This window comes from Camelus ferus, chromosome 16 (assembly GCF_009834535.1).
Source record: "Camelus ferus isolate YT-003-E chromosome 16, BCGSAC_Cfer_1.0, whole genome shotgun sequence".
Classification (NCBI taxonomy): Eukaryota; Metazoa; Chordata; class Mammalia; order Artiodactyla; family Camelidae; genus Camelus; species Camelus ferus.
The window spans coordinates 48,790,761-48,810,947 of NC_045711.1; the positions used below are offsets into that span (position 1 = coordinate 48,790,761).

A 20,187-nucleotide genomic window follows, 5' to 3' on the forward strand; every position below is an offset into this window, starting at 1 on the left:
AGGGACGAACTAGCTGGGTGGAGAATGTGGACTCTAGATTCTAGAGTCAGAAGATCATTTCAAAGCAGCGTATCTTCAAAGAGGAGCCTTTGGGATCCTCTGGACTTGAGCTGAGAGGCGGAAAGGCACAGACCTAGCGATATGTAGTATCAACCCAAAATGAGAGTAAGACAACTTTTCAGTTTACAGAATAGAAAATGCAGATAAGTCAAAAAATGGTACCCAAGAATAAGACTGGCCCAAAACTTTAAAAAAGAAAATGTGATATTATCTTATTTCACCTTTCCTCCTTCTGCCCTCAATTCAGGGTAGTTGTGGGAGGAAGTGATGTGGGTAATCTTGGCACATGAACTAACTAACATAGATTTTCAGTCTCATAAAACTTCTGGGTTCATACCAGCCTCCTCTTATAAAGCTGGGTTTTAACATCTTCCATCAATCTCTTTTAAAATAGTTTTATGGGTAGAATAATTCTTCCAAGGCTTTTGGCTCCAGAAGTCAGACTCTTCCCTTCTTAGCCAACCCCTGCCCAGGCTGGTTCCCTCACTCACCAAGAATTCATGACCAACTGCCAAAAGCTTAAGCCATCCTCCCCCATTCTGGAGCATCTTCCAAGGCCTCACTACATTGCTCAAGGACAAACTGAGTAGTTATCTGCTGACTTGACTGTTTTTCCCTTGTGATGTAAACTTAATAAAGAGGTGAGCTAACAATCCTAACTATCCAGAAGGGTAACTTCATAAAGATGAAGAACAAAGCTCGTCTGTTTTCTTCTTTCACCATTCTCACCCCCCGTCAGTTACAGATACGATGTTATAAAGAAGAGACGTTAATGAGTTTATTCCAGTGATGATTTAAAAGTCCTGTTATCCATCCTACAGCCATCGGGGGCCAGAGGGACAGTTAGGGAGGAAGTGGTCAAGGCATTTTTCCCTAAAACTGGAGCACCCATTTTTCCATTTAACAAGTGGCTGTTTAGTGTAAGGAGCTATTCACTGCAATAGTATAAAGGGGAGATACAAAGAATATCCTCTATTTAAATAAATATAAGGGAGGATATGGTCAAAACATATTCTCTGCCCTCTAGGACCTTACAACAGGGTTAAATAGTCTTGTAGGGACTGACCTGGTCTAAAACTCAGGACTTCCATTTATGGAAGAGATAAAAGTTCCAAGACAGGCAGGGAGATTTTTGTTTTGTGTCTTAAGAAATTGGAACCTGTAACCCCCTGCAGAATCACTGGAGGATTCCTTTGAAAAATAAGTAGACAGGGTTTCAGGTCCAATTTATTTTCCCTGGGGGATTCTTAAGCGCTCCCTAGGTATACTATTATTATGTTCCCCATTTCACTACAGTGTCTGTCTGGATGCACAAAGGCGCCTCAACAGACCTTCTGAAGCTTCTGCCATTAGTGTCTTCCACCCTCTTTCCTCTTGGCTCACCATACACAACAGCCCAGAGCACTGCGTCCAGCAGACTACATTCTAGAGCAGTTTTTTAACCACTCCGCCCCCTGAATGTGCTAACCCTTGGCCTCTTATAGAGTACTTTATTAAACTGGAGTGACTGTACACAAATGCACTCTCCCCTCATCCGCACTCCCAGGTTGCAGAGATATTACACCTTCTTTTCAGCACTAGCTGAAATCTGACAAGGAAGTATGAATCCCGTAGGGTTCTTCCTAGTCTCCAGTTCGACTTTATTTTAAGCCCAGAGGCCTAGTTCCACATCTCTTCACAGCGTCTTTTCTTCCCTCGCGCCGATGGGTATGAGTGGCGGTTGAGGTCTGGCCTCTCGGATCTCGAAGGCGACCCCTGCCGGGGACAAACTGAGCGAATTTGGGCACGAAAGCCTCCCGGCAACTCGTGGCGTCATCACGCCCTGCGCTCGGATAGGCCCTAGTCACTCCCCGCGGGGCGGGGGGGCTCTTAGAGTCCGCGGTAACCCAGTCGGAGCCTAAGGGGACCTCTTGTGGACTTACACCGAAATGCACTCGATAGAAGGCTGAAAGAAAATCAACACGCGGAAGCACTCCAAAGCAAGTCCACAAACGGACAAGCTCCTCCCCGCTCCTTCCGCGAAGATCCGCCTCCATCCTGCACCTCGGCTGTTGATTTTTTTTCCCCTTCGTTGACTCGGCCATCGGCCCGCCAGGCCTGGCGTTTCCCAGAAGGCCCAGCGCTGGGAAGGGGTTTGCAGCTGCTCCGTCATCGTGCGGCCCGACGCGATCCCGCGCTCGTGTGCAGGCCCGGCTCGGGTTCTCGTCGCTGCTGCGAGGGTTCACGCGAGGCCCCGGCCTCGGTCCCCAGACTAGGCCGCGACCCCGGGCGCTATGAAACAGGAGGGCTCGGCGCGGCGCCGCGGCGCGGACAAGGCAAAGCCGCCGCCGGGTGGAGGGGAACAAGAACCACCGCCGCCCCCAGCCCCCCAAGATGTGGAGATGAAAGAGGAGGCGGCGGCGGGTGGCGGGTCTACTGGGGAGGCCGATGGCAAGACGGCGGCGACGGCGGCTGAGCACTCCCAGCGAGAGCTGGACACCGTCACCTTGGAGGGTACGAGAGCTCGGGCCGAGGACGTGCCATGATCACGGTGACAGCGCCCCGGTGATCCAGCCTCTCCTTGGGACCCCAGCGCAGCCTCCACCATCCCCTGTTCTTTGGGATTACTCCCGAAATGCCTGCCCCCCTACCCTGACACTCCCGACCCCAGCCCCAATAACTGAACCTTTCCTCCGGGCTCAGGACTACCCCCCTCCGCACACACCTCCCCTACCTGGAGTTGTATCTAACTGGGCGGAAAGACTCCTGAGTTCTCTTCTCTGACCTTATTACTCCATTTACATCCCACCGAACTTACTCTAGTGCCCCCAATGCATGATCTCTCTGAAAACCAGTGTTTGTGTTTATGTGTGAAGGGGGTCAGGATGACCCAAAATACTGGCCTCTGAGTTTTGAGAATGGTTTCTGTTGTTATAACACCTTTAGTAAACTCCCCTAAAAGAGCCCTTTTTACCTAGCATCTTGCTTTTTTGCTGTAATTGAGGTGCCCAAACGATCTCATTGCTCTTTTTCTCTTCCTTCAAGCCCTTACTGCTACTGTTTCTAAAGACTTTAAACACATTACACACTTTCAGCTTTCTAGGTGTCATTTTTGTTTGCGTTCTTAATTCTCACTTCCCACCTAAACTATATGCCAGTCGCATTTCTTTTCTCCTAGGTGCCTCTTCCCAGTTTCCTGTTGTCCTCTTGTTCTATCAAGTACATAGTTCACTTTTCCTACTTAGAGCATCCTATCCACATTTGGAGTGGATAGAGTGAGAGCTTCCCACTGTGACCCTGGTGCTTTTTTCCGTTTCTGGACCAAGTGGGACCCGACTGTTTATTGGGTTTTCTCTCTATTTAACTGCAGGAGAAACTAGAAACTAGCTCAAAAACATTGAGATAAGCAAAATTATGCTCCTGCGTGGTGTTTGAGGATGTGTTAGTGTTGACTGCATCAGCTTCTACCCTTAAGTTCAGCACCAGGCCCAGTATCTAATAAAGAGCCTTTTAACATAAAATGATAGTCAACCAGTGGCAAAGGTGCCATTCAGCATTACCTACTGGGCATATACATATGTGTCTTAAAAATTCTTCATTTAATATGCAAGGTCTAAAGTAGTAGGGGAAAAAAATCAGCCACGGCTTCAGCATTTTTACTTGTGAATTTTTGAGCTGCTCTCCTGTAATTGAGATCAAGTTTATATATACAGTTTGTAACAAGGCATAACTAAATACAGATGATTTTATGTGCTTTCATTGACCATATCCATAAGCATAGCATTCAGTGCATCCCAGAAACATTTATTGAATACCTGATAGAGTGGCTAGGAATATAAGCTGTGGAATTAGTTTCCTCATCTCTATAAATGAAAGTAATAGTACTTACTTAATTGGGTTGTTATGAAGATTGAAATGCTTTGAATGGTGCCTAACCCATGATGAAGACGTAGTAAAACCCACCATAAATATTATCTGTTATCATTATTATATCATTAATATAATAGGCATCCCATGCTAAATATACGAAGGTAACTAAGAAACTACCAATAATTGCATTCCCTTATTTCTGGGTATTTGTTTCCAGTTTCTTTTGTTATAAATAGCTTTGCAGCCATCAACTCTGCCCCAGTTTTTCATCTACCTTTATAATTATTCCTTCAGTATGGATTCCCTGATTTGTAAGGGTAAATATTTTTAAGGTTTTTTGTTAGATATTGTCCAGAAAAACTGTATTGATTTATATTATACCAGCAGAAATGTCCTGTTCACCCCTGTTTTCTATATGTTACTTTTTAAATATTACTAATTGAGTAATTGAAAAATGTTTTTGTTTGCAGTTACTTGAATACTAGTAAAATATTTTTCATGTCTGTTATTTGTCGTACCTCTTTTTGTATTGTCTGTTCATGTTCATTTTTATTTCTCTTAGTCACTTATACAAGTTCTTTGTAGAATAAGACTGAATCTTTGGTCACCTTTGTTGCAAATGTTTTTCTTTTGTTTATAGCTATTTAGAAAGATTTTTTTATGAAGTCAGCTTCATCAGTCTGTGTGTGTGTGTGATTCATCCTATTGTTCACACTTAGAAAGTCTTCCTATTCAGAGATCTGATAAATCTCCATGTTTTTGTTTTGCTTTTCATTGTTTTTTTCCTTTCGTTTTTCTGTCATCCTCTGTTCCTCCCCCCCAGCCCAGCTTTATTTTTCTTTGTCTCTTGGTTATGTCTTAAAATCAATGTATGGCATCCATAAGTGCTGCTCAGCCCTGTTAGGGCAAAAGAGGTGACTGGCCACATACTGCCCTTTTGTCAGAGGCTCCCCAGAACTGCTTGACTGGAGTGGTGAGGGAGTAGGAGTTCGTAGTAACATTTTTTTCTGCTCTGGTCCTCCACAGACATCAAGGAACATGTGAAACAGCTGGAGAAGGCAGTTTCAGGCAAGGAGCCTCGATTTGTGCTGCGGGCCCTGCGGATGCTGCCTTCCACATCACGCCGCCTCAACCACTATGTTCTGTACAAGGCCGTGCATGGCTTCTTCACTTCAAATAATGCCACTCGAGACTTCTTGCTACCCTTCCTGGAAGAGGTGAGTGGGTCAGGCCTGCGTAAAAGGTATGGGCTTGGCCTGAGACAACACACATTCCACCCTGTGTAACTGTTTCCCACCCTGAAGACCTGTCTTGTTACCGACCTAGCAGAATCATGAAGCAAAGCAGCCCCTTTTAATGCTCATTTGCCCTCTCACAAGGGGACCATCCTTCTGCACTGTAGGGTCATTCTTCCAAGTCAGGAAAAGGAGCTGGGAATCAGGACCCCTCCAGCCGTACTCATTTCCCACTACCCCTCAACACAGACCCTCTGCTCCAGTTTTGTGGTGTCTCCATTGGCCTAAGAGAAGGTTCTACCACCTCTTTGCCTCCAAGGCTCCACCATGGAGGACATACAGAACAGTGGTTAAGAGCACAGGTTTTGGAGGTAGAGTTGAATTTGAATCCCAGCTCTACCATTTGGTACCTGTGGGTCTTGGGCAAATGACCTAACCTCCTGTGTCTCATTTTCACTTGGTAAATGTGATGAACAGACTTGGGGGTCAAGGAGAAGGGGAAGAGTCCTAGAACAGTGTGTGACACATAGCACATGCTGGTGAAGTTAGGTTGCTGGTGGTAGTGGTCTCCACGCCAGAAGAGATGCCTCCTTTCCCTTCCGGCTGTAATCACCCCCTGCCCCTTATCATCCATGGTACAGCTCAGGTCCTGCCCCTTCTCAAACCTCAGTGACCTTTCAGCCACCTTCATCTCCCTAAAATCCTGTATGCTTACAGTCTGTTTCACAGATAGGAAAACTCAGAAAATCTCTTAAGGTGGGCAGTGAAGACGTTATTGTCTGGAAAAGAGGAAAAGCACCCTCCCCCAACCCCACCTAGAATGATTTTTTTAACCTTTACATCTCTAAATTCACCCAACATGATCATTTTTTGAGCTGTTACACATTATTCCAGTTTGGATGGCTAGATCTGAAAATAAGTACTATATATATATATGTCAGTCCCCCCCTTCCAAATTTACTGTTCCCACCAAAAAAAATTTTCTCATCATTCTTAATCTCATCTCTAGAATTGATAGCACTTTATTAAACCCTGCCTGATAGAACTTGCACTGGTTCCGGATATGGTGGTTTAATCTCTACATAGATTGTAGACTTTTTGAGGAGTCCTTACGTCATCCTTTCTGTCCCCATTATATTCCTTAAAGATGTCTATTATACCCCTGTAACATTTTTTGTATTTATTGTATCGCCAGCCTCCTTGACTCCCTTTGGAAAGAGACTGTGTCGTCTTTATTTTTGTATCCCCAGCACCTAGAATAATCTTGGCACATCATAGGCACCTAGTAAATATTTGTTGAAATACATAGTGAATGCTTAGCAAGTTCTTAGTTGATCCATCTGACTGAGCTTTTCCTCTCTTAGCCCATGGACACGGAAGCTGATTTACAGTTCCGTCCCCGAACAGGAAAAGCTGCGTCGGCTCCCCTCCTGCCTGAAGTGGAGGCCTATCTCCAGCTCCTCATGGTCATCTTCCTGATGAACAGCAAACGCTACAAAGAGGTACCCAGGACCCGTGAGAGTGATTAATGTGTCCTGGGCTGTGCATGGGCTTAGCGGGGGAGATGGCCTCTAGCAAAGAACTGGGTGATTGATCACTGACTGGGTTATTAACTGTCCCCCAGGCTCTTTCCCCCGAGTGGGAATGTGCCCAACCCCACATCCGGGGAAGACCCCTCAGCTCCTGCTCAGGCACTGAGGAAGGGCCGGCAGCGATCCATGTACCTATCTGTGGTGTAAATACCAGGATAATGGGTGCTTTTGAGAAAAGTAGATTTGGAGACAGAAAGATCTGGGTTCAAATCCCATTTGTACCTTAGGCAAATTAATTTCTGCTCGCTCTATGTAAAATGAGACAAACAGCCTACCCTGTAAGATTGTTGTTAGTTAAATAAAATAATATTTTAAAAATACTTTGCACGATGATCTGCACTTAGGAAGCCTTTACAAATTTTATATGTGGCAGCTGTTGTTATGGAACTGAGAGACTCCATTTTGGATACGTCTTTTCCACTGCCCCCTCCATTTGGGGCCAGCTTCTTGGTCCATCTCAGCCACTGTCCCAGGAGCACCTCCAAAAAAGGACAGGCCCCTCTCAATTTCTGTCTTGTTTTTTCTTTGCCTTGCCACTGGTTGGTATTTGTATATTTGTTTTGTTTTTTAGATATAATTGACCCCCTTGAAAGTGTACAATGCAGTGGGTTTTGGTATATTCACAAGGTTGTGTAACTGTCATCACTAATTCCAGACCAGTTTAATCACTTCAAAAAATCAACACCATTCCTATTGGTAGTCATTTCCCATTCTCCCCTCAGTCCAGCCCCTGGTAACCAGTAATCTATTCTGTGTCTCATGGATTTTCCGATTGTGGACATTTCATATAAATGGGATTATATAACATGTGGCCTTTTGTGTCTGGCTTCTTTCTGTTAACATAATGTTTTCTAGGTTTATCCGTGTTACAGCATGTATCTGAACGCCATTCCTTTTTATGGATGAATAATATTCCATTGTGTGGATGCACCACATTTCGTTTGTCCGTTCATTGGGTGGCAGACACTTGAGTTGTTTCCACTTTTTGGTTATTAGGAATAATGCTGATATGAACATTCGTGTGCAAGTATGTATGTGACCGTATGTTTCCAGTTCTCTTGGATATATCCCTGGGAGAGGAGTTACTTGTTCATGTGACAGTGCCATGTTTAACTTTTTAAAGAACTGCCCCTTGATTCTCTTTTGGCTGCCCTCCCAGGCACAGAAGATCTCTGATGACCTAATGCAGAAGATCAGCACTCAGAACCGCCGCGCCCTAGACCTCGTGGCTGCAAAGTGTTACTATTATCACGCCCGGGTCTACGAGTTCCTGGACAAGCTGGATGTGGTGCGCAGGTACCAGTGGTCAGGGGTCTCACTTGAGGCCCTTGGGGTTAGAGACATGGGCAGTCACTAGCACAGGGTGTGGGCTGGTAGGTGAAAAGTGCCCAGGAGGAAGTGAAGGGAAAGTGGTGGGAATGGTTAACATGAGTCATGTGAGGGCTTGAGGGAGAGACCGATGGTAGATGAAGAAATGGAGATGACCACTGGGCTGATAAGTCCCGTCTCCCAGACTCTTCCCTTCACCTCACATCAAGGGAAGACTGATTAGTAAGTCAAAGTTACAGGGACAGGATGGAAAACATTTCATCCCTCTGCTTTAATCTGTAGTGGCTCCCCATGTCCCTCAGGGAAAATCCAGAGTCCTCATGATACAAGCTTACCAGGCCTGACAGGATCTGGCCCCCATTAGCGCCTCCTTGACTTTATCTCCCACTGCTCCCCCCACGCACTTCTCAGCCTCGCAGGCCGCCTTGCTCCCCCTCGGCACACCAGCACACTCTTCCTCAGCTCTTCCCTCTGCCGCGAATGCCCTCCTCCCCACCTCCTTCAAGCCCGTGCTTAACTGTTACCTTCTCGTATTTAAAATCACAGCTTCTCTGCCTCACCTCTTGCAGTCTCTGCTCCACTTACCCTGATCTCTGCGGCGCCTCCCACCTTCTGCTGTGCTGCGCAATACACACGATATTACCCGGAGAGCTGTCTGTCCCCTCGCCCCCCCAGGGTGCAGGTTCCCTGAGCAGAGCTTTGTCCTTCCTGTGCACCCAGATTAGTGCTCCACACGTTAGGTACTCAGTAGTCGAGTGTTGAGTGAATACCCGGAAAAGCAGTTTGTGTCACTTCTTTAGGAATCGAGGGAGGATGGAGAGGTCAGAGGCAATTTGAGGAGTTGTTATTTGAGGCCTGTGACCTCTTGTTCCTTTCCTCCTTGAAGCTTCTTGCACGCTCGGCTCCGGACGGCCACCCTTCGGCACGACACGGACGGGCAGGCCACGCTGCTGAACCTCCTGCTGCGGAACTACCTGCACTACAGCTTGTATGACCAGGCCGAGAAGCTGGTGTCCAAGTCCGTGTTCCCCGAGCAGGCCAACAACAACGAGTGGGCGAGGTACCTCTACTACACAGGTGAGCAGGGCCCATCCCCCGGCCAGGAGCGGGGTCGGGCTCCCTTGTGCGCATTTCCTACACATGTGGTGCCCCTGGTGCACAAGAGACCCGTCTGACACTCTGGTTTGTGGGGGATGGCGGTTTGGAGGACGCCATCCTCTGGATCAACTCTCCTCTCCTTCACACGCAGGGCGAATCAAAGCCATCCAGCTGGAGTACTCAGAGGCCCGGAGAACAATGACCAACGCCCTGCGCAAGGCCCCCCAGCACACGGCTGTCGGCTTCAAACAGACGGTGAGCAGCAGTTGTCACCCCTTTGGGCCCTTCCTCACCTGATACCACGTTAGTGCTGTTTCCCTGTCTGGGGAGCCGGGAAGGCATCCTTAATCTTCATTACCCAAAAGGTGGCTTCGGATGTCTGTTTGCACGGAACATCATTCAGAGCACACGAGGCGAACACTACTTGTACCCCTGGCAGTTTATGTTCAGAGTATTGTCCTTGATAGATAGGTTTAGGATATTCCTGATTCCCCCAACTCCCTGTAGTCACTCCAGGCAAGGGAGGGCCTGGGTTGTGTTGATAAACCCCAGGCTCTTACCTGGTCCCTCACATGCCCCTTTGGGAGCAGTGTTGTCTGTGGCCAGGGAACCCAGAAATCTCTGTAAGGCTGACTGACTCAGGTGGAGGGAAACCTTTGCTATGTTAAGCTGTCAGTCACCAAGTGTCTTTTTGAGGGCTGACCTTGATACCAGGCCCTGTGTAGGATAGAAAAGGTTAAGAAATGGTATTTGCTCTCAGAGAGATAAAGAAAGTTGGTTCAGAAAGGCTTGAGGAAAGTCACAGAGCTTGGTAGCCAGAATTAAGACCCAACTTCCCCGACTTCAAACCTCTTCTCCCACCTTAACACACACCCACCTCCTAGCACCCTTGAACGAGAACGGGAGGAACACGGAACACGGACAATGATTAGGTCAGTGTGGTAGGAGGTTTGGTTTGTCCGTTCAGAAGTTCAGAGGAAGGCAAGTTCAGTTGTGGTCATGTAACTAAAGAGATCTTAAAGAGTTAAATTTGATCTGGGTTTTGAAAGATAGGTAGAATTTTCATAGAAAGGAATGGCTTTTCAGACACGGGGTATGTTGCAGATTGTGAAATTGCTTATCATATAGGATGCACACTAAACTTTCTTCTAAAATTAACTAAAAATACAGGTGATTAACATATAGATTGTGTCCAGCACCAGGGAGAGTGGGTAAAGCAGTGTTTTCAAACTGGATTTTACTACAGATAGATATGGTTTCAGAGTTTTCTGTGGTGGAGCCAGAGAGCAGGAAGGAGCAGAGACAGCTGGAGTGAGGTTGTGGACCGTGGGCTGCTGGTGAGGGAACCAGGAAAGAGATGGAAGCATTGCTTGAGAGGGGAAGAGGCAGAGTTGGGGGAACTTTCCACCCAGAGAGACTTCGGCAGATAGGCCTTGGAAGAAATAGGAGGAATGGGATAAAGAGCACAGGTGGAGAAGCCAGCTCTAAGTGTAAACGGGGAGGTGACAGTGGATAAAGAGAGACACTGGGTTCAACGTGGAGTCCACAGTAGAGCGCTTTGAAAGCTTATGCATCCGTGGTAAGTCCACGTTCTCTGATCTTGCCCGATCTCAACTCTGACCTTCATGATGCTTCACCGAAGTCCATTACAAACTGTCTTAGTTGTAACAGTTGCCATAGCAAGGTCCCACAGACTGGGTGGCTTAACCAACAGATACTTATTTCATCATACTTCTAGAGGCCAGAAGTCCGAGATTAGGGTGTCAGCACGGCTGGGTTCTTCTGAGGGTTTGCTTTGGCTTGTAGATTGCCATCTTCTGATGTCTTCAAATGGCCTTCCCTCTGCGTGTCTGCGTCCTAATCTCTTCTTAGAACAACACCAGTCATGTTGGATTAGGGCCCTTTCATATGACCTCATTTTACCTAATTCCCTCTTTAAAGGCTCTGTCTCCAAATACAGCCACGTTCTGAGGTACCAGAGAGTTAGGGCTTCAGCATATGAATTTGGGGTTCGCATTTCAGCCCATAATACAAATTCTGACGCTTCTCATGAGCACCAGACCTGCAAATCCAACTTCTCGCCACACATCTTTATATAGACACTCACCGACTCTTCACACTCATCTTGTCCAGGCAAACCCTTCTGGGCCCCCCTTACCAGCCTTTCCTCCTGATCAAGACGAGAGCCTCAGGATCATCTCTGACCCCTCGCCGCCCTCCTTTCCGTCACTGAGTCGTCCATTAATTTGTCTCCATGGCTTTTGTATTTGTCCCTCTCTAATGTTGCCACTGCGCTTGTTCAGTGGTGACCTCCAGTCACCATCCTCCCCTCCCTCGACCCAGCTCCCACACTGGCAGGGCTCCAGGCCCGTCCCTGCCTGGCCCAGGAAGTTCACGTTGCTCCCCAGCCTGACTGGGAGAGACTGTAAGTCTCATGAGGTAGGCAGGCCAGGTATTGTTGTTATAGTGTCCATTTTGGGGAGGAGGAAACCAGAGACCCGGGTGCTCAGCGTTTCCTCGCTAGTGAGTGGAGACTAGCATTCTGTCTCAGAGCTCAGCCTGACATTTAAAGCAGCATGCCACAGACTGGCCCCAGTTATCTCTCCTGATTGCTCCCCCAGACCCACCTGTATAACCTGTTCCCTTGACTGAAACATCCTCCCTTCTTTTTCTGCTTCATCAGAATCCTCAGGGCATGTATTAACTTCTGCCATCTCCACGGTTTCCCCTCTCTCATGGAGTACACCGAGGGACAGGGCCGCCGCGTGGGTGTGTGTGGAGGGGAGAGTCCTTGCCTGCGTGTGGGCATAATCACCCCTCCATTTTAACCCCCTACCTCCCTCGTGATGCTGGCTGTCACGTGATTTGGCTGTCTGTGCTCCTGTCCCTTCTGAATGGTGGGAAGCTCCTTAATTGCTGGGCATCATCCCCTCCACCGCAGTCTTCCTTGCACGGTGCTGAATCCACGTAGGTGCTGCTCAGAAACACCCCGTGGTTTTGTGGAGGAGGAAGGGCCAGATTTTCCAGCCAGCCTTCTACATCCACACACAGCTCATTCACTGAGGTTCTGCAGGCCCTTCCCTGTGCTGCTGCGTCTACCCAGATAACTAGTTGTACACACGGCTCATCTCCCTAAACCAGCATCCTTGCCTGACTCGCATAGGCCTCTGGGCCCTGTTTCCTCACCGTTTTGGGACCATAGAACCCGCGCATCTGGCCTGACATTAGAGCATTGCCATTTCAGGGCACTGTGCGCTGATCGGCCAGATGAAATAAAGCTGAGGACTTAGTGTGGTCAAAGGATCAGACACTTCCGGGGCCTGGCTCCAAAGGCGGTCCTTCAATTCCATGCCCTGCCTGCGCAGGTTGAGGGTTTTTTTCTCTCTCTGTGGGCCTGGTCCCATTGCTACCTCTCCCCTTTCCTGGTATGCCTGAATTGAAGCCCCATTCCATTCTCTTCTCCTATCCGGTTGGAATCCCTGCCCACTATGTTCCCGTGTCACACTCTGCCAGGTGCACAAGCTTCTTATTGTGGTGGAGCTGTTGCTGGGGGAGATCCCGGACCGGCTGCAGTTCCGTCAACCGTCCCTCAAACGCTCGCTCATGCCCTACTTCCTTCTGACCCAGGGTAAGGCTGGCCCCCTCCCAGAGCTTGCCAGAACCCCGGCACTGTGGCCCCTTTGATGTGTGTGCCACGTACAGCATCTGATCCACCCCTCTCTCCACTGCAGCTGTCAGGACAGGAAATCTAGCCAAGTTCAACCAGGTCCTGGATCAGTTTGGGGAGAAGTTTCAAGCAGATGGGACCTACACCCTCATCATCCGCCTGCGGCACAACGTCATTAAGACAGGTGTGGATCAGGTCTGAAGGGCCCCTGCGAGAGCACGACCCAGACTAGGCTTTCTCCAGGGGGCAGGGACAGCCCTGTGGGTGTCGGTGGACAGATGAAGGGTCTGTGCCCACTCCGCCCTCCTCACCACTCCTTCCTCTGCCAGGTGTGCGTATGATCAGCCTCTCCTATTCCCGAATCTCCCTGGCGGACATCGCCCAGAAGCTGCAGCTGGATAGCCCAGAGGATGCAGAGTTCATTGTTGCCAAGGTGGGCCTGGTTCAGGGACCACAGTTATCGCCTTCCTGCCTTATTTCAGGTGATGGTGGTGGGAGGCGATTGGCCAAGGAGGGGAATGGTAAAGCAGTGGCATAGTCTTCAGGGAGGGCCAGTCTTGCGGTGAAGCCGGGAGGTTGCCAGAGAGAGAGGGTGTGTGCATGAGTGTATGAGAGATTAAGGAGGACAGAGAGACCGGACAAGGTGTTCTAGGACTCAGAGATGGACTTTCTGGTGACTTCCCCTCCTTTGGGGCCTGCAGGCCATCCGGGATGGCGTCATTGAGGCCAGCATCAACCACGAGAAGGGCTACGTTCAGTCCAAGGAGATGATTGACATCTATTCCACCCGAGAGCCCCAGCTAGCTTTCCACCAGCGTATCTCCTTCTGCCTAGATATTCACAACATGTCTGTCAAGGTGAGAGGCCTGTGGCTGCAGAGGCCAGCTTGGCAGCAGCATGCCCCCTCCACACCCATGGATTCCTCAGAGAAGATCAGCTTGGTTTGGGGCCCATTTCCCGTACAGTCTCTGTAAAATCACCAGGGGCCCAGAGGGGCCAAGGACTTTGCTTATGGGACTCCAGCACCTGCTCTTTGCTTTTAAGGGGTCTTGTTGCCAGGGAGGATCAGACAGGGATGCAGAGTGCAGGGTTCTGGATTTGGCTCCAGATTTGCATCATTTACCTTCTCTGAGCCTCTATTTCTCCATCTATGAAGCCGATAGAGAGGTATCAGCTGCCCTTCCTGCTTTGCAGGGTTGTCAAGATTAAATGAAATCACTGTGTTGGGGCACTGGGCAAAGTCTGAATTGTGTAAAAGGTAGGGCTGCCACCTTTCCACAGAAGGCTCTTAAGCCCTCATCCTGTGTCCAGCTCTGGGTTAGGTGCTGGTACTGTTTGGCTGCTGAATTTTTCCTGGTCTCTTCCCTCAGGAAACCAGGGATATCATTCAGCTTAAAATCAGGCAGACACTGTGCTCCACTAGACACAGAAGGCCCTTTGATCTGGTCCCCTGCTTCTGCAGCCTCACTTTCCAGGACCCCTGCCCTCACTCTCTCCCCCCCCACCCCTCTTCCTCTTCCCCTTTTTCCCTGCCCCCCAGCTGGCCCCACTGATCTCAGGCCCAGCCTGAGTTTAATCCTCTGCCCAGAATGCCTTTTCTGACCCACACCTTCCACCCACAGCCAGTCCATTCTTCCTCCTTCTCCTTCTCATTGCCAGTCCCCCACCCTGCCCAATCCAGAGGGTTAGTCATTTATACCTCCAGATCCTCATTCTCTTTCTTTTTAGCATTTATCACATGGGGTCGTGGTGCACTGTCTCCGTGCCTAGCTCTCCCGCTGTACTAACCGGGAGAGTGAATAACCTATCTTGCGCGTCTCCTGGTGCTTGGTACACAGAGGAGCGCGGTCAGTGTACATTAAGTTGACGCCTCCTCTCTGTTGTGCTCCAGGCCATGAGGTTTCCTCCCAAATCCTACAACAAGGACTTGGAGTCTGCAGAGGTAAGCTGTCCTCTGCTTTGCGTGAGACTGAAAGATGAAACTTCCCTACAGAAAGGGGAGAGGGGAGGTTTCTGGAAGGGCTGGGGGCAACTCTGAAGCTTTGGCAGGCCCTGGCCCTGGGTGGGTTGGGCTGGGTGTCGACTGCGTGAGAGAGTCTGACCGGTCCTCAGCAGCCGGGCCCTCGCCCCTTCTTTCCCCAGGAACGGCGTGAGCGAGAGCAGCAAGACTTGGAGTTTGCCAAGGAGATGGCAGAAGATGATGATGACAGCTTCCCTTGAGCTGGGGGGCTGGGGAGGGGTGGGGTGAGTGGGGACTGGCTCTTCATCTTTCCCCCTTGGGGGTCCCCTGCCTGGGGAGCTGCCCCTTTTCCCACACACACGGCACACAGACTGCAACTGTGCAGAGGGTGAGGGGTACAGGGAGTCAAGTCACCCCCACTTCACCCCAGGGCCCCTCCCCAGCCGGTGACTTAGCACACGTGGGCAGGAGGCGGGCGGGCAGCTTCCCCAGGGCAGGGTCCTGGCTGGTGGTGTGGGCAGCAGGATGGGAGGGAATAGCCCTGTGCTCTCCTCCAGGGAGTGGGGGACTGGAACTGGGACATGTGTTGGGTTGTATGTTTTTTGAAGCTTCAATTATGATTTTTAAACAATAAAAAGTTCTCCAAAGCTCTTTGTGCATCAGCTAATTACAATATTTCTCTCACCCCTGCACTATTAACAGGCCCAGATTTTGTTTCTGGCCTTGAAGTACTAACCCCAGGCCTGATCTGAGGACCCTATGCAGCTGTAGATGAGGAGGAAGCCAAGGGCGCGATGAAAAGACTCTGATCTGGGATCAGAAGGGCCTGGGTTTGCTCTTTCATATCTAACTGGCTCTCAAGTCATTGGGCAACTCTGAACCGCTCAGGCTCCTTTCCCACATCTGTCAAATAAATGACTGGACTCAGTGACCTCCTGACTCTGAAATTAGGAATCTAGGCTTCCAGAGGAGCAAAGAAAAGGCGAGAGTCTGACCCTCAGGCGAGGTTCACAGAGGGGAAGGGTCTCGGATGAGGCCGCAGCAGGTGGAGAGCAGGGTTCTGCCCAGTTGGCCCTAACGGAATGGGGGATGGGCTCCTCCCTGACAGCAGAGTTGGGAGTCAGGCAGGTGGGGGCTGCCTGTGGCCCTCAGCCCACCTCCTCCGGCTGCGTTTGGTGGGAAAATGTGCCAGGATCTCAAAGTCTCCCAGCCGCTGGCAGCGGTGCTCCCCATGTTGGGTCGTTTGAATCATTCACGTTCTCTGGCACCTGGGACGGTGCTGTACGTGTGTTCTTTGTTCCTGCCGGCCTCTGTTCTCTGCACAATGCCTGTGGGTTTCTCCCTCTCCTCTCCCTCTCCACCTCGCTGATTTCTGCACATCCCCCAGGCGTCCTGTCTCACAGTGATTCACCTCCCTGACTCCTGAACCACTCACTTGATAATTGAGTTCTCTTAGGAGGTAGTTGGTGTGAAAGCTTTATCTTCCTGATTAGATGGTAACCTCTTAAAGAGCATGGGGCATTTCTGTCCTCCTGGGACCTTGACAGGTGCCTGGCGCACAAGAGTTCAATGAAGTCTTGTTAGGGGAGGCATGCCATGTGTTCATCCATCACCAACTGCAGCTTTTCATACCCCAATATCCCTAGTTTCCACTAAAGGCGTGTTCTAGACTGGCCTTGCTTTGGTTCCTGATTCCCACCCTAGCCTCGGTCACAGTGATTTGGCATTGCTGGCTTCCTTTAAGCTTCTGCCATCTCCCCAGGTAATGAAACTCTTAATGTTTGCTTTGTGAAATGGGACTTTTTCCCCTCAGATTCCCCCCTTGATCTTTGTGGAAGATGTTTGTATTCCAGCATCCAAACTTTTCATCTTTTTTAAGGATTCCACTCTTTCCCCTATTTTACAGGTCAATTCAAAAAATCTAACACGGAGATCTTTAATTCCCTTCCAGGAAGGATGGGGACTAATAGTGAGCACCCATTCCATGCCCTTCCAGGGTGCGAGCACAGGCTTAGATGGGAAGTGAACCCTGGCCTATGTGATACCAAGTTCAGGTCACGTTCTGCTGGCCTGTGCAGCCTTCTCCCAGCCTCAGTCTGCGGCTCTGTTATCTGGTTGGTTGGTGTCTGTCCCTTCATGACTGTTCTTCTAGCCCTTGACCACTCTACCTGACTTCTAAACCAACTTTCTTTTCCAGTGTGTAATAATTAGTTGTAATTAATATTACTGCCAAAGACAAATCTTAAAGTCAGCACCTAGCCCAAAGTGCCTCAGACCCTTCCTTGGTTGGTAATGAACTGGAGAGAGTATCACCCTCTTACACAGAATTGGGCTCATTTGCCATGGTTTCCTGGTCCTCACCCACCTTGAGTCCGTGGACCAGTTTTCTGTCTGCTCATTGAAAGTTTCTCATAGTTCATCCCCACTGGCTTGGCTTTCTTTTCTTGGAAAAATTCAGTGTCATTTTTATGCTTGGAGGGTTCACTGTCATCTCTACCTCCCCGTTTATTTTTTAATTAGAAAACTACAGAGAAGTACAAAGAGTAAAAAACACCCAAGTCCTTCCCACCCAAGTTTAATAAATGTCAACATTTGTTATCATGTCAAGTCTGTTCATCCAAGAGAAAACATGGCAGGTAAGACGGAAGCCCATCTGGCTTCTTTCCCAGGCCCCTTCCCACCTGCCCTAGAGGCAGCCACTCTGAAGAACTGAGCAGGGGGCCTTCCAATTTATGTTTTTATACTTTTACTACAAAACATAGTATTGTTTTGAGTTTTTAAATCTTTGTAAATGATGTATCCCGTGAATGTAAGTTGCTCCTTTCACTCAGTGCTGGTTTTGAGATCCGATCATGTTGACACCCAATGCCCAGCACTACTCTAGGGACTAGAGAATACAGCTGAATAAAACAAAATCCTTTCCTCGTGGGTTCTTCATTCTGGAGGGATGGGGAGGCCCATGTGGTAGGAATGGGCCACAATTCATTTATTTATTAATTTACTGGTGGGCATTGGTTTACTGTTACAAACACCGCTGCAGAGGATACCTCTGTGTCTCCTTGTACATGGGTCCCGTGTACACAGTTTGCAAACTTGAAGGGCCAGACAGTACACTTCTTTGTCTTGTAAACCATATGGTCCATCACAGCTACTCATGTCTGCCCTTCTTGAAAGGGGCCTTACAGAAATAATATGTAAATGAATTATTTATGAACGCTGGGGTTTGAATTTCATGATTTTTACATGTTATAAATTATACTTTTGATTTTTTTTCCAACCATTTAAAAATGTAAAACCTACTCTTTACTCAGGCTGTATGTATCCCAGCCCACAGGGCGAGTCTGCGACAAAGGCATTACTCCAGAGCCTTTATAAAGATGCTCCAAGTCCAGCTTCAGATGAAAACAGGAAGTGTGAAGGGAAGCTGCCGACCAGCTCTGGCCATTGATAAATACCCGGGAAAACCTTTGGGAAGCTGAAAGGATGAATAACAGCTGGGGGTCTCCGGAGCCAGGCCCTTTATGTCATTTCTTCCGGCTCAGCCAGCATGTGTCATGAGCGGTAACCAGCACTTTCTCTCTGCCTGGTCTTTATTCTCCTGTGAGTGGGGCTGAAGTCTGGAGTCTGCTATCAGCCAAGAAGTACAGCTCTCTGAACAGGAAGGTAGCGTAATGGGAATAACAGGGGCTTGGAAAGCCTGACTGCAAATCTGGCCTGTCTCTGCCCCTGACTTGTTCTGTGATCTTGGGCCCTTCGCTTCTCTGAGGCTGTCCTGTGTCTATAATGGGAATAATCCACACTTGGTTAATAGAAGGAAATGACAAAAGTGTAATGGAAGGTGCCTGACCTATAGAAGGTGACCTGTAATTACCAGGGTTTTCTCCTCCGGGATGGAGGCCGGAACACTTCCTGGGTCCAGCAGTTCACTCCTCTGGAAGCAGCCCCCTCCATCCTCCAACACGTCTGGCTGCTAGAAAGCTCTTTTCTTGAGCTGAAAACTGGCTGGCCTGGCCTTCCCTCCCTGTCCCTCTTCTAGCCCTTGAGACCATACAACAGCCACCTCCTTCTCCTCGCCAGGAAAAATAGTCTGTTTTCTTCAAATCCTGATCTCAACTCCTTTCACCATTCTGGCCACTCTTGTTAGAATTAGCATTTTTTGAGCCAAACATCTGACATACTTAGACTGTAGATGAATATTCAAGTGTGGGTCTATCTAGAACTGGCTTGGTCATGCGCGAGGAAGGCCAGACATTGATCAAGAGATTCAGTGGTTAAGCGTTTAAGACTCTGACACAGGGCAGACCTTGGCTCTGCTCTTTGGGCAAGTTACTTAACCTCTCCAAGGTCAGATTCGTCTTCTGTAAAAGGGGAAATGGTTCTCGTACCTTCATCATAGGCTTATTGAAAGGAGTACATTTGCCATTGTATAGAGTGCTCGGCCCCAGGTCTGGGGCAGGCTGGGTCCTCTGGGGGTCTTAGGGGAAGGGAGAGGAGGCATGTTTGTGAATGGGAACCTCCGGTCCTCCCCAGTTCTGTTCAAACCATGCTCTCCTCCCACGGAGCTGGGCACAAGCTGGGCTCAACTGGGGTGTGGTGGCCAGTGGCCTAGCCTCAAGTGGAGTGGAGGGCCAGGGCCGCCCCCCAGAACTGGGGACCAGAAGCAACATGTGAACAGATCAGCAGGTGACATCCCTGCCAGTTGTGGCCACCAGGGGGCACCCCTGCCCCAGAGATGGCCTGGCTCAGTCAGACACACCCACTCCTCCTCCAAAGATGTCTTCTGATACGGCATATTGTTGGGTGAATCAGGACAGAAAGTGACAGCCTTTGGTGCCCTTGGTCACACTTCCTCGGGCAGGCCCCACAGCTTGTGGAAGACTCAGGCCTGAAGCAGCAGCCCAGGTTGTAACACTGACTCTGCTACCCATGACCTTGGGCAAGGCTCCTCCCTCACTGGCCCAGCTCACAGGGTTGGAACAGACTCCCAAGTCCCTTCCAGAGCTCAGTGTGTGGCTCTCGGGTTTGAAGTCAGGCAGTTTCTTCTTTCTCACCCCAGCCCTTCCCACTCAGGGCAGCACACACACTGCCGCTGGCAGTGAACCTGGCCAGGGAAGCCATGTGTCCCAGGCCCTCAACCCCGAAGTCCTGGGGCACTGTTGTGGGGGAGGGAAAGTGGTGCGGGAGGAGGAGGAAGCACAAGGTCAGGTGAACCAAGAGCCTCGAAGGGTCTTGCTTCATTCAGGACAGACATCCGGTTTCCTCTGGGCTCTGCCAGGATTCTGGGGGCTTAAAGGAATGAGTCATGGTGGGGTTTGGGGAGTTCCCAGCTAACCCGTACAGAACAGGAACCTGGGATGATGCCTGTCAAAGTGTGGGCAAGACCCCAATGTCCTCTCT

At 49.4% G+C, this 20,187-nt stretch overlaps 1 protein-coding gene across 1 annotated transcript; it reads left to right on the forward strand.

Annotated features, from left to right (window-relative positions):
* The first annotated feature begins 2,159 nt into the window (after positions 1-2,159).
* PSMD3 (proteasome 26S subunit, non-ATPase 3) lies at positions 2,160-15,441 on the forward strand. The gene is made up of 12 exons (XM_006176335.3): positions 2,160-2,553; positions 4,936-5,126; positions 6,509-6,646; positions 7,896-8,032; positions 8,952-9,142; positions 9,315-9,418; positions 12,677-12,791; positions 12,895-13,014; positions 13,160-13,263; positions 13,532-13,687; positions 14,722-14,772; positions 14,973-15,441. Exons 1-12 carry the CDS (start codon positions 2,334-2,336, stop codon positions 15,048-15,050), a joined length of 1,605 nt encoding a protein of 534 aa, XP_006176397.2. The 5' UTR covers positions 2,160-2,333; the 3' UTR covers positions 15,051-15,441.
* Positions 15,442-20,187: the final 4,746 nt, after the last annotated feature.